At 39.6% G+C, this 15,199-nt stretch overlaps 1 protein-coding gene across 1 annotated transcript in view; it reads right to left on the reverse strand.

Annotated features, from left to right (window-relative positions):
• Window positions 1–15,199, reverse strand: part of TMEFF1 (transmembrane protein with EGF like and two follistatin like domains 1) — a 93,238-nt gene that overhangs the window by 2,290 nt on the left and 75,749 nt on the right. Inside the window, exons 8-9 of the mRNA XM_007461636.1 lie at window positions 14,297–14,420; window positions 2,752–2,910 (exon numbers count right to left, since the gene is read on the reverse strand). Of these exons, the coding sequence (XP_007461698.1) occupies window positions 2,752–2,910; window positions 14,297–14,420 (283 nt within the window). The remainder of the gene's footprint in view (window positions 1–2,751; window positions 2,911–14,296; window positions 14,421–15,199) is intronic.

Consider the following 15,199-nt stretch of genomic DNA (forward strand, 5'->3'; position numbering starts at 1 on the left):
CATTTGCGGAGCACAGGCTCCAGACGCGCAGGCTCAGCGGCCACGGCCCACGGGCCCAGCCGCTCCGCGGCACGCGGGATCCTCCCGAAACGGGGCACGAACCCGCGCCTCCTGCATCGGCAGGCGGACCCTCAAGCACTGCGCCACCAGGGAAGCCCAAGGTTCCAGGTTTTTATTCAGTTTCAAAGAGCACTACTTTGTCTTGACTTAAAAGCCTTGATGGTAACGCTTCCATTTTACATACTGTTTTTCACAGATTTTATCTTACTCATCCTCATAAAAACACTTGGAGGTAGACAGTGATGGAATCATCTCCATTTCATAAATGGGGACACGGGTTGAGAGGGCAAGCAACCCTCTGCAACTGTCACAAACTCACCTTGACTTTGGACAAGTTCCAACTTCCCGGGACCACGGTTTTTTCATCTATACAATAAAGGGATCTGGCTAAGGTGATGTTCAACATGAAAGAAGATTACAAGCATAAAAGAAGAAAATTTCACTTATGCAGTCTTGATAAGTGGGTCAGTGAGAACATCCTTTTAAAGGAAGATTCCTCATATGTAACAGCCACCCCAGGATAAGTGAACAGCTGTCCCGTAATGGACTATGTGGGAGAGGCACTCCTTAAAAATGCAATGCAGATAAGTCCAAGCGCATAATTATAATATCCTAAATCCACATGAGCAAGACATTCTAGAGGAGAAAATGCCACAGTAAAAAGCCCTCAGGGAGAGATCTATGATAAAATCAATGAGATGACCCTTCAGACATAGAGATGGAGGGCAGTGAAGACACTGTAACACAGTTAAAAATAAATATATGGCAATGCTGACATGTCTGTGAAGGCAGCAAATGCATTTGGGGTATAAATTGGGGGGGTACTACCTTGAAAACTACTTGCCGGGTATCTTTAATTTAGTCGTTGAGGATTACAGCACAGTGAGAATCAAAGCAGAGAGCTGGACAAAAGGCTGGATAGGATCTGTAAAAGGGCTGAACTATCTCTGTGATCTTGGCTAAGATACTTCCCATCCTGGGGCTCCAGTTTCCTCACTTCTCTAGAATGAAGGGGTTGAATGCAAAATAACTTCCAGCTGACTTTAACATCCTTTGATCTTAAAGATGGCACTATCACTGGGTCTCAAAATCTTCCCTTACCTTTACCTAATTACCTTATTTCTTTCATTCATCTTCAAAATCATCTATTACTCCACTCCTGCTTTACTCTAATAATGTCCTAAATGTCTCCCCCAACCTCACATTTTCTCTCCTCTGGTGAATTTTTCAGATGACACTCGGATTAATGCTCTGGAAAAATGGTTCATACCAAGTCCCTCCCCTGTTCAAAACCCCTGAACCACTACAAAATCAAGTTTGAATCTTGCTCCCATGCAATGGTCATACTTGGCAAATATATTTCCCAAGATGACTCAACACAGACCCTCCTCCTCTTGGTGGTTCAGTGGAAAGAGGAATGATTTAGGAAATGAGGCAGCACCAAATCCAAATCCAGACACTTTCACTTGCTAGCTGGATGACCACAGGCAAATTACTTAACCTCTGAGCCTATGTTAAATAGCCGCAGGCAGCCCTGCTGTTACATGGTAGTTTTTTTTTCTATTTTCTCTTTGTGCTGTCATTATTTTTTACAATATTATGTCTCTACTTTAATCTACTGTCAAATTTTATACTCAGTAGTCTTGCCTAAGGGCAGATCATCTGTTCTACAGAATAAAAGTCCACTGGCTTTAGTGCTTAAATTTTATGAAAAATATCTGCTTCTCAGAGAATATTTTTTATCATTTCTAGATTTATCATTTTAGCTCCAGATGGCTGAGACCACTGAAGATCTGCTTCTATCCTGTCTTTGGATAGAAGAGCCATAAATCCATTATGGCTTGCCAATATCTGCACTTGATAAATTCCAACCCTCTGCCCAGAATAATACAGAAAAGTATAGAGATGATGTTTATGGGACTCTGAACCAAGCCTTAAAGGAGGTAGGACAAAGCAAGCAAGAAGAAAAGACATGAGACTGGGAAGCATAAAGACAAGATGAACTTAATTTGCTTTTACTTCTCCCAGGTCCAGTTCAGTTCTGACTTACATATTTCCACTCAGCCTGGAAAACACCCATTTTTAGGGTAACTGCACTCCAAATATGTCCTTTAGTTTGGGGGTTAGTTATGATAAACTCCAACAGTTTTAGTTAATGTAGAGAATTTTGAAGTTTAATATTTATGACTGTATTCCAGAAAATGAAGTAATGTTAAGACAACATATAAAAAAGCAGTTCTCTTTAACCTCTGATTTCTTCCCTTATTATATTTACTATGGATAAAGTATATTTTTCGGGCATAAGACCTAATCAGTTCTGCAGGACTTAAAAAGTTTCTGCATGGCTCTTACGTGCATGTGCAGACCATTCTGCTACCATCGCTGTCCCTAAATTCAGTGCTTGAAGCACGCACATAGTTCTAAGATCTCGAAATTCCTTTATGCCACTGAATATCCTCACGCTTCCTCTGCTTGCAGCCTGTAACCCTGGGAGTCAGTTCTTGACCAAATTCTAAAGCAGCAAGACACTGAGAGGTCAGACCTACGTGGAAACCTTAGAGAACTGATCCTAGGACTTCTTCCTAATAGGCTGGTGGATGTAAAGTCCCTATCACTTTGAGTGTTTCAAGGTTCTTGAACACAGCTACCCACCTCTAATTGAAAGTTGGTGTTTCTTAGGCCATTACCTACCTTGTTATGCACATGACAATTGCTACTATAATGGCAATCTGTACAGCTCCAATAATTGCTGCAATAAGAACATGAGTGAGCTTTTGCCTACTTGGCACTACATAGAGAATACTAAAGTCTGTCTTTTCACAGTGCTGTCCAGTGTAACCAGATTCACATCTGAAAAAGGGAAAGAAAAGGATTCCTATAAATTTCAATAATTCCAGGTTTTAAAATTAAAACATACAAAAGAATGACAAACTTAAACAAAAACAGCAAATCAGGCACTCTCCCACCATCTAAAAAAAAAACATTGCCATCATTGTATTTCCTTCTACTCTTTCTAATATGACTATTTTATAAAGTGCTTCTTCCACTTATCATTATATCACATTAATTTTAAAGCTGCTAAGTAGTCTTTATACTACTTTATTACTGCCATTTAAAAATGGATTCACAATATCCCATTCAGTGGCTATAATACAGCTAACTTATCTGTTCCTTGCTCTTAGACGTATCAGTTATTTTCCATTTTTCAGAATTATGAATTAGGTGTGGTGGATATTATGATGAATGTGCACTTTTCTATATTTAGTGTTATCTCTCAGGCTAGATACTTGGAAGTGGGATTATTGAATAAATAGATATAAACATTTACAGTTCTCTGAACATAACACCAAATTATATTCAAGATACTTTTCAGTACACATAATATAATCACTTAAAATGCAGGGGGGGAGATGAAAATAAGTTATTAATGACAGAAACACAGCCAAGCAGTCAAATAGGTGCGAATCTTAGAAATTATCTGAATTCCAATTAAGAGTAAATAAAAAGGCAACATCAGGTGATGATAGTAATTTGACAGGGGGAAACATTTAAGATACTTAATAGAAAATTCCCAGTTTTTAGTCGACACAAGCAAAATGTGTAAATTAGCCAGGCTTCGGTTAGAACTGATTAATAAAACATCTGACGTATAAGGATATTTATTAATGACCCACACTTCATTACAAAAAAATAATTTTTAATAAAACACAAATAGCAAGAAAGAAACCTGGAAGTAAACAGGGGAAGCCAGGGGTGATGTGAGTCCACAATTCCTACCCTTGAGGTTCCTAGCCGCCTGCCAGAAGGTTGCACACTGGGTTCTAAGCTTCCTAGCAGACAAAAAATAGTAGTACAGTAGATATACAGATCAGAAAACATAATTGAGAGCCCATAAATACACCCATACATCTATGATCAACTGATTTTCGACAAGGGTGCTAAGACAGCTTGATGGGAAAAGAACAGTCTCTTCAACAAATGGTGCTGGGACAACTGGGCATCCACATACAAAAGCATGAAGCTGGACCTCTTTCTCACAACATACACAAATTAAGTCAAATGGATCACAGATCTAAATGTAAGAGCTAGAACTACAAAACTCTTGAGGGGGAAAAAAGGAAAGTAAATATTCATGACCTTAGATGAGGCAATGATTTCTTCATATGACAACAAAAACAACAACAAAAAAGTTAAATTGGGCTAAATCAAAATTAAATCTTTTGTACATAAGGACACTAACAAGAAAGTGAAAAGATAACCCACAGAAGAAAATTTTTGCAAACTATGTATCTGGTAAGAGACTGTATCTAGAATATATAAAAAAAACTATTACAATTCATTAACAAAAAATACAAAATAGGCAAAATATCTGAATAGACACTTCTCCAAACAAGATAGGTAAATGACAAATAAGCACTAACATCATTAGTCATCATGGAAATACAAATCAAAACCACAGCATGATGAGGTATCTAATATACCCATTAGAAATCAAAAAGTCAGATAATAACAAGCGATGACAAGGCTACTGTAGAGAATATAAAATGATGCAGCCACTTTTGATAATAGTCCAGCAGTTCCTCAAAAAGTTAAACATAGAGTTAGCATTTAGCCCAGCAATTCCACTCCTAGGCAATTACCCAAGTGAAATTAAAACATATGTCCACACAAAAACTTGCACAAAATTATTCAAGGCAGCATTATTCATAATAGCCAAAAAGTGGAAACAGTCCAACTATTCATCAACTGGTAAGTGGATTAAAAAATGTGGCATTACCCATCCAATGAAATATTATTCAGCCACAAAAAAGAAGAACATACCAATAGATGCCACAACATGGATAAACCTTGGAAACAGTATGCTAAGTGAAATACACAGAAGACCACATATTATATGAATATAATCCACTTAAATGAAATGACCAGAATAGATAAATCTATAGAGACAAAGTAGATTATTGGTTGTCTAAGGCTGAGAAGGATGGGGAGATTTGGGAGTAATAGCTAAAGGGTATAGAGTTTCCTCTTGGGGTAATGAAATGTAAAACTGACTGTGGTGACTGCACAACTCTGTGAATACACTAAAAACCACTGGATGAAGGAAAGAAGGGGAGAGGAGAGGAGGGGAGGGGAGGGAAAGGGGAGGGGATAAAGAAAGGGGAGGGGAGAAGGAAAAGGAAATGGGAAAGGAAGAGGAAAAGGAAAAGAGATAAAATCACTGATACAAAATACAATCTCCACAAAATGAAATCAAGCCAGTTGTTCAAAAGAATCACAGTAACTGGACAACTACATGTAAAAGAATGAGATTAGAACATTTCCTCACACCATATGCAAAAATAAACTCAAAATGGATTAAACCTAAACATAAGACCTGAAAACCATGAAACACCTAGAAGAGAACATAGGCAGAACACTCTGACATAAATCATAGCGACATTTTTTTGGATCTAGCTCCCAAGGCAAAAGAAATAAAAGCAAAACTGAACAAATGGGACCAAATGAAACTTAAAAGTTTTTGCACAGCAAAGGAAACCATAGACAAAACGAAAAGACCACCTACTGAATGGCAGAAAATATTTGCAAATGATATGACTGATAAGGAGTTAGTACCCAAAATATATAAACAGCTCATACAACTCAATATCAAAAAAACAAACCAATCAAAAAATGGGCAGAAGGGACTTCCCTGGTGGTCCAGTGGTAAAGAATCCGCCTTACAATGCAGGGACGCAGGTTCGATCCCTGCTCAGGGAAATAAGATCCCACATGCCTCAGGACAACTAAGCCCACATGTCACAACCACTGAGCTCACGCGCCTCAACTAGAGAGACTGCATGCCACAAACTACAGAGCCCACGTGCCCTGAAGCCTGCGTGCCACAACTAGAGAGAGAATACCCACACGCCACAGCTTTAGAGAAGCCCGTGCACTGCAGTGAGGAGCCCTCGCACCGCAACTTAAGATCCCGCATGCCTCAACGAAGATCCTGCGTGCCGAAACTAAGACCCAATGCAACCAAAAAAAAAAATAAATTTTAAAAATTAAAAAAAAAAAAAATGGGCAGAAGACCTGAATAGACATTTTTCCAAAGAAGACACACAGATGGCTTACACATGAAAAGATGCTCAACATCTCTATTAACAAAATGTAAAACAAAAAAAAATGAGATATCACCTCACATCTGTCAGAATGGCAATCATCAAAAAGTCCACAAATAACAAATGTTGGCAATGATGTGGAGAAAAGGGAACCTCCTACACTGTTGGTGGGAATGTAAATTGTGCAGCCACTATGGAAAACAGTATGGAGATTCCTCAAAAAACTAAAATAGACCTACCTTATGACACAGAAATTCCACTCCTGGACATATATCCAGAAAAAAACAAAAACACTAACTTGAAAAGATACATACATCCCAATGTTCATAGCAGCACTATTTACAATAGCCAAGATACAGAAGCAACCCAAGTGTGCATCAACAGACAAATGGATAAAGAAGATGTGCCATATATATATATATATATATATATATATATATATATATATAATGGAACACTCCTCGGCCATAAAAAAGAATGAAATTATGCCATCTGCAGCAACATGGAAGGACATAGAGAATATTGTGCTTAGTGAAATAAGTCAGAGAAAGACAAATACTGTATGATATCACTTATTTGTGGAATCTAAAAAATAAAACAAATGAATATAGATAGTAAAAAAGAAACAGACTCACAGATATAGGAAACAAACTAGTGGTTACCAGTGGGGAGGTGGAAGGGAGGAGGTGCAAGATAGGGGTATGGCATTAAGAGATACAAACTACTATGTTTAAAATAGATAAGCAACAAGGATATATTGTACAGCACAGGGAATTATAGCCATTATTTTGTAATAACTTTTAATGGAGTATAATGTATAAAAATACTGAATCACTATGCTGTACACTTGAAACTAATATAATATTGTAAATCAATTATACTTCAATTTAAAAAAATAATCACAGTTACTATTTTTAATAAATTTAAGGGAACTTTATCTCATTAGTCCTCACTTAAAGAGGGTACTTTCTGGTAATTCCCTGGTGGTCCAGTAGTTAGGACTAGGTGCTTTCAGTGCCAAGGGCACAGGTCCAATCCCTGGTCGGGGAACTAAGATCACCACAAGTCGCGTGGTGTGACCAAAAAAAAAAAAAAAAAAAAAAGGAGGGTACTTTCTCATACAGAGAACTTCATCCTCAATAATATAGCTGCAATAAATTCAATAATGAAGTCTCATAGGATTATTTAAAATAATGTCTTTCATGGTAGGCTAACAGCCAAAACTCAAAGCTCAGTGAAATAAAAATAGTTCCATAGGGAGCTATAACAATGTCCTAGTTATTCAGCTCTCTGACACTTTAGCTTAACCCAAAGATTAAAAATCAGAATATCGGGCTTCCCTGGTGGCGCAGTGGTTGAGAGTCCGCCTGCCGATGCAGGGCACGCGGGTTCGTGCCTTGGCCCGGGAAGATCCCACGTGCCGCGGAGCAGCTGGGCCCGTAAGCCATGGCCGCTGAACCTGTGCATCCGGAGCGGGTATGGCATTAAGAGATACAAACTACTATGTTTAAAATAGATAAGCAACAAGGATATATTGTACAGCACAGGGAATTATAGCCATTATTTTGTAATAACTTTTAATGGAGTATAATGTATAAAAATACTGAATCACTATGCTGTACACTTGAAACTAATATAATATTGTAAATCAATTATACTTCAATTTAAAAAAATAATCACAGTTACTATTTTTAATAAATTTAAGGGAACTTTATCTCATTAGTCCTCACTTAAAGAGGGTACTTTCTGGTAATTCCCTGGTGGTCCAGTAGTTAGGACTAGGTGCTTTCAGTGCCAAGGGCACAGGTCCAATCCCTGGTCGGGGAACTAAGATCACCACAAGCCGCGTGGTGTGACCAAAAAAAAAAAAAAAAAAAAAAAAAGGAGGGTACTTTCTCATACAGAGAACTTCATCCTCAATAATATAGCTGCAATAAATTCAATAATGAAGTCTCATAGGATTATTTAAAATAATGTCTTTCATGGTAGGCTAACAGCCAAAATTCAAAGCTCAGTGAAATAAAAATAGTTCCATAGGGAGCTATAACAATGTCCTAGTTATTCAGCACTCTGACACTTTAGCTTAACCCAAAGATTAAAAATCAGAATATCGGGCTTCCCTGGTGGCGCAGTGGTTGAGAGTCCGCCTGCCGATGCAGAAGACACGGGTTCGTGCCCCGGTCCAGGAAGATCCCACATGCCGTGGAGCAGCTGGGCCCGTGAGCCATGGCCGCTGAGCCTGCGCGTCCGGAGCCTGTGCCCCGCAACGGGAGAGGCCACAACAGTGAGAGGCCCGCGTACCGCAAAAAAAAAAAGAAAAAAAAAATCAGAATATCAAAAAAAATGTATAGGCCATATATGATTCAGGCAATCCTCCCTGGACATTATTTTCTGCACCTGACTTTAGGGTTATACTCTCCAAATACCCAGAGTATTAACTTCTAGGTTAGCACTACTTTTTCTGTTGCTGATTAAAGGCAGATCCAGACACTTGGTCCTCTACTGCCTATTCTTTCATCCCCATACCCTCCATAGTAATCTCATTCATTCCCATGGCCTCATGGGCTGACTCATTCACTCATCCATTTAACACATTTATTGAGCACCTGACATGTGCCAAGTACTATAATGGGCATTTGGGTTACATCAGTGAACAAAGATCTCTGGCCTGTTTACCCTCTAGTCAGGGAGGGAGGGTCAAGAAACACGCTAAGCAAATTAAATGGTTATGTTAGAAGGTGACATGTACTACACAAGAGAGAGGAGAGAGAGAACTAAGGGATAACATGAATGCCAGGTATGGGCCAGGAAGGGAGGACTGCAATTTTAAGTAAGGTGGTCAAGGTAGGCTTCGGTAAGAGACATGTGAGTAAGGATGTGAAAGAGGTCAGGGAGTTTGCCATGTGGACAAGTGGGAGGACAGCATAACAGGCAAAGGAAGAGTCAGCACAAAGGCCCTGAGGTGGGAGCTTAAGTGCACGGTGTGTCCAAGAAATAGCAAGTATGGCTGGAGTGGGCCAGCCGAAGGGAAGCAGGGGACCAAGACAGAGAGGTAAAAGGACCCACCTGTGAAGTTCTCCTCATTCAGAAAATGCAGGAGTTGCTGGAAGGGCATTAGCAGAAGAAGGACATGAACTGACTTTTATTTTAAAAGTCTCACTCTGGCTGCTGTGTTGAATATGGACTATGTAGGATACAATCAGGAAGGCTACTGCATAATGCCAGAGGGGAAAAATGGTGCCTAGACTAGGAATGGCAGTGACAATGATGAGAAGTAATCAAATTCTGGATATATTCTGAAACAGAGCGAACAGGACTCTTCAACTGACTAAATATGGAGTATGACAGAGACAGAAGTCAAAGATGCATCAGAAGTGTTTTGTCTAAACCAATGAAAAGATGGAGTTGGCATCAACTGAGATGGAGAAGTTATAGATGGAACAGGTTTATGGGAGGGTAGACAGATCAAGAGATCAGCTCAGGTCCTGTTAGCCTGGGGTGTCAGACAACCATGTGAAAATGGCAGTGAGGGAGAGAGATCTGTGAGTCCCACACTGAGGAGAGAGGTCTGGGGCTCATTAGCATATGACATGTAAAGCCCTGAGGCTGGATGGAATCACTAAGGAAAAGGACCAGGACTGGATCCTGGTGGTACACCAACACTGAGAGACCAGGAAGCAAAAGAGGACCCAGGCAAGAAGGCTGAAAGGAATGGCCAGTGAGGTAGGAGAAAACCAAGAGAGTGTCGTCCTGGAAGCCAAGTGAAGAATGTCTATCACACAGGAGGTCAAACGCCACTGATCGTTCAAAAGTAATTTAAGACTGAGAATTGACTAATGAATTTAGTAACAAGAACAGTCTCAGTGAAGTGCTGGGTGGCAAAAGCCTATTGGGGTGGATTCATGAGAGATGGGAAGTGAGAAACTGAAGACAGATTATAGACAACTGTTTTGAGTTCTTCTACAAAGGAAAGGACAGAAATGGGACAGTAGCTGGTAGAGGTAAGAATGACAAATATCTTTCAAGGTAAAAGAAATAAAAATATATTTACAAATATATTTAAAAATATATGTACACAAGAATATATGATAAGAAGAAAAGGGGGGAGCACTGCTGGCAGTGATAGTAAAAAGTCTGTGGGCACTCTCCTCATATTGCTTCAGTTTTCTCAGTGAACTTGGAAACAAGATCATCAGCTGAGAGTGAGGATGAGAGAGGAGGTGTTGACAGTCTGAAGAGAGGGGTGACGGTATAAAGCAGTCACCTTATCTAGGACAGGAGGATGAATGGACCGCAGTTATAGAGTGACTGCAGGCAGTATACAGGGCCCACTGAGTATAAAGGTCAGTGAGACCAGTCAGTCTGGTGAGTGTAGGTATACAGCAGGTGGGAAGCTGGAATGAACCTGGATTATAGTTTTGTCAAGTGAGTATATGATGAAGCAAGAGATGGACTGCAAGGATTGACCACGAGTTAAGCTGAGTAAGGAGGCGATGAGGACATGCAGGGTGAGAGATCAATTACTTGGAGGCCCAGTGGGGTGGAAGGACTGCTGGGTAGGAATTATAAGGGATACGCTAGAGATGGAATGATTCCCAAACACACTTTCAATGTGCATCTGTCTCATGAGTTCCAAAACCACAGATACCCAGTAGCCTACTAGGTAAGAGGATAGCCCACAGGCACCTGAGACCAAGCATTACTAAGCTCAGTACATCATGTCCCCGCAAACCTCCTGCCCCCATTCTCCTTCCCCACTCAATTTTGCATCAGCCAGAAACCAGGGAGACTCTTGATTCTTCCTTCCCATGACCCTCCACCAACTCCCATATTCCCATCTTCATACTCAACTTGGTCACCAAAACCTATGGGTTCAGCCACCTATTTTCTCTCTGCAACTTATCTCCTCATCTCATTCCCACTACAACTTCTTTACTTGGTTCAGGCTCTCACTGCTCACTCATACACAGTCTCCTAACATTCAGTCTTCTAATCCATTTTTCACCAAGCCACCAGGGTGGCTTCCAGATCTGACCACATCGTTCTTATTTAAATCCTTAAATGGCTTCTCACTGCCTTTAAACAGAGGACAACCTCCTGGGTCGGCACAAATGTCCCTGTAAGACTTGTCCCTCCTCCTGCAATGTCCTCCATGCCCCCTTCAGGTTGAAGTGCTTTTTTGAAGTCCCAAATCACCTCATGCATATCTATGTATGATAGCATTTTTCATATTATATTTTAATTGTGTATTATTTGTCAGTCACTGCCACCAGACTGTATGTTTTTTTCAAGGCTAGATCCATGTCATATTTGAATTTGAGACCCCAGTGCCAGGTAGGATTTGGTACCAAATAGACAATAAACAAACTAATGATGGGATAATGCTAAAAGATTTTAACCTAATAATAGGACTGTGCCTAAAGGGTGTTCATCCCTGCCTGTTTCCTGCTACTCAAACACATACACCTACCAGTGGAAATGCACGTGATACTATGGCCTGGTTCTTGTGGACACTATAAATGCTTAAACAACAAAAAAAAAGATCACCTGCTTTTTGGAGTTACAAGAATGCAGAAAAGAGATTCTGTAGCATTTAAGAAACACCTCTGGTCTGAAGAAGAGGGAAAAGTTGGCCATCATCACATGTCATTCAAAAACTATTTACTGAGTAGCTACTGGAAGTGGCCCTATGCTAGGCACTAGGGAGAGAGTGGTTAGCAGAGCAGAGTCCCTAACCTAATGGTGTGTACAGTCTAATAACATCAATTGCTATTTCTTAAACACACATTGTGTAACAGGCACTGTGCTCAGCACTTTGCATACACTAGCTCATTTTAACGACACTAGGAAACAAGTACCATTATTATTTTTTTTACAAATAAGGAAAATGAGGCTTAGAAATTTTAAGTAACTTCCAAAGGGCATAGCCAAAAACTGGCCAATCTGATATATCTGATTCCAAAGCCTTTAACTACTAAACCATTCAGTCTTCTTTTTTTTTTTAAACAAATTTGTTTAAAAAATTTGTTTATTCAGTTCTCTTTTCTGTTGTTGTTTTTTTATTTTATTTTATTTATTTATTTATTTTTATTTTTGGCTGCGTTGGGTCTTCGCTGCTGTGCACGAGGCTTCCTCTAGTTGCAGCGAGCAGGGGCCGCTCTTCGCCGCGGGCTTCTCACTGTGGTGGCTTCTCTTGCTGTGGAGCACAGGCTATAGGCGTGCAGGCTTCAGTAGTTGTGGTGTACGGGCTTAGTTGTTCTGTGGCATGTAGGATCTTCCCAGACCAGGGCTCGAACCCATGTCCCCTGCATTGGCAGGCGGATCCCCAACCACTGCACCACCAGGGAAGCCCCCATTCAGTCTTCTTACTGTCAATGAGTAAAATACTACAAAGTGACCTGGTATCACTTCATTATGAGGACATCATCCTCTCTCATCCCTCAACGTTAGGTATCTTAAAAGACACTCTATCCTAAGAGGACAACACGATCTGATCTTCTTTCAAGGTATGTATGTCACTGTGAGACAAGTATGAGGAATCCACTGTATGATTTTATTTTAAAACTGGCCTGTTCTCCCTTGCATGGCTGTATTTTTTTTTTAACATCTTTATTGGAGTATAATTGCTTTACAGTGGTGTGTTAGTTTCTGCTTTATAACAAAGTGAATCAGTTATTACATATGTTCCCGTATCTCTTCCCTCTTGCAACTCCCTCCCTCCCACCCTCCCTATCCCACCCCTCTAGGTGGTCACAAAGCACTGAGCTGATCTCCCTGTGCTATGTGGCTGCTTCCCACTAGCTAGCTATTTTACGTTTGGTAGTGTATATGTCAATACTACTCTCTCACTTCGTCCCAGCTTACCCTTCCTCCTCTCCGTGTCCTCAAGTCCATTCTCTATGTCTGCATCTTTATTCCTGTCTTACCCCTAGGTTCTTCATGACATTTTTTTTTCTTAGATTCCATATATATGTGCTAGCATACGGTATTTGTTTTTCTCTTTCTGACTTACTTCACTCTGTATGACAGACTCTAGGTCCATCCACCTCACTACAGATAACTCAATTTCATTTCTTTTTATGGCTGAGTAATATTCCATTGCATATATGTACCACAGCATGGCTGTATTTTTTTCAATGTTCAGGAAAAGGGGTGGGGTCGGGGGGAGGCTGGTGCTAGCTCCTTCAAAGACGAGAAAACCTTTCAATCAGGAAGAAGCGGAAAGCTTAACAAAGAATTCTTAGTAACCATTAAAACAGTTTATAGTGTTTTGTTTTATTTTTTAAGTAGGAGGAGAGTGGGGCAGGGGGGTAAAGAGTCAGGAGAATGGAGCTAAAGGAATAGAGGAACCAGGAGACCTGGTTTCCCACAGCTTTTCTTTTACTTCTTGAGAGAAAGGTTCACTGGCCAAACTGCAGGGGGGGCAGGAGTGAGCAGAATGAGAGCAATCTCCCCCAGTCTGGAAACATTGCCTGGCCCACTAGACCATCCTGAGGTGGAGGACAAGCTTCCAGAAGCAGCGACAAGAAGTGTTATCAGTACAGACACAGAAGAGCAAAAAGCACAAAGATCATCAGGTTGAGTATCAGGAAATTTGAGACCTAGTTTTGTCTCAGCTCTATTTCTAACTTGCTACTGAGTTTCAACAAGTCGCATAACCTCTCTGGAATCACACAGTTAAAGATTCACACCCTTTCTGTTTCCATCTCTCATATCACACCTGATTCTACATCCACATTCCCTTATTTTTAGAAATATATTTTACTATAAATTTTATTTGAGTTACAGGTCCTCGGTTCTTAACACATTCTCTAGTCCCTCAAACCGCTCTGTGATAGACTGCTTAAAAACCAGAATAATGTTGGTTTATGGCATATTTTTATATTAAAAAATACATAGCATAATATTAAAAATGTTAAGTCCATCTCAAAACCCTAATAGAACATCTGTTTTTGTTTTTGCCTATTACTTGCCAGTTTTTTCCAAATGATGCTGCTAATTTATTTTTTAACTCAATTGCAAATAAATACTACCTTTTAGTAATATTTTTAATCCACATTTCATTGCCTTCTATAGAGCAGTGACCAATGATGGAAAAAATGTCTCACCTCTGATCTGGAGGTACTCTGACTTACCTACAAGAAGCCTTCTGAGTAGAATAAATGAATTCACATTTTCCATGGATGCAGTAACCATTGAGGTTTTCAGGGCAAGGCATGTGGTTTCCAATATAAACATCTTCCATTTGATCACTAGCATCTTACAAGAACATAAAACAGGTCAATAAACAGTGAAAAGCAAACTGAAAAATATGGACTTTTCAAAGGTTCTAAGGCAACAAATAAATTCACCCCTTGCTGGGTAATTTGGAAAGGAAATGTATCAGACAGGAGGCTGGACAAGAACCAAGGTCTCATTATGCCACAAACACAGCAGGTAGGCTCTTTAGACTCAAAGCATTTAAAAATATTTGCAGGATGTGACCACTGTGAGCTACTGCTGTTTAAAAACAATCTGCCAAAAAAAAAAAAAAAAAAAAAACCTTCAACATCTTTGCTATAAAAATAAATGTTACTTCTAAAAGAAATCTCACCTCTGTGACAGAGAGATGGTGTATACAGCATTGGGTTTTGGAAAGCTGACTTACTGTAACCATTCACCTTGAGGCTATGAAACTGAGGCCAAAGAACACTGGTATGGCAGAGAACAAGTATGAGATTCTGAAATTTTAGGATAAAAGCTTAATTTTGGTATGAAAACTATCCAGCATACTGATTTTTTCCCAAATGAAAAGAGTTTTGCTGTTCTTTTTATATAGTTTTTCTTCGTATATGTTACTATAAAAAAAATTCAAATAATACAGAGAACAAATAAAAAAATTTAAAATCACCTGAAATCCCTCTAACCAAAGATAACCATTGTAAACATGTTAATGAACATCTGTTTGGACTTAGGCATACTGATTTGAACTGAACTGTGTTGAACTGAAGAAAATAAGAAGGGTGGTGAGTAATACCACTATCAGAAATGGGAAAGAG

Source organism: Lipotes vexillifer, unplaced genomic scaffold, assembly GCF_000442215.2.
Source record: "Lipotes vexillifer unplaced genomic scaffold, Lipotes_vexillifer_v1.1 scaffold809, whole genome shotgun sequence".
NCBI lineage: Eukaryota > Metazoa > Chordata > Mammalia > Artiodactyla > Lipotidae > Lipotes > Lipotes vexillifer.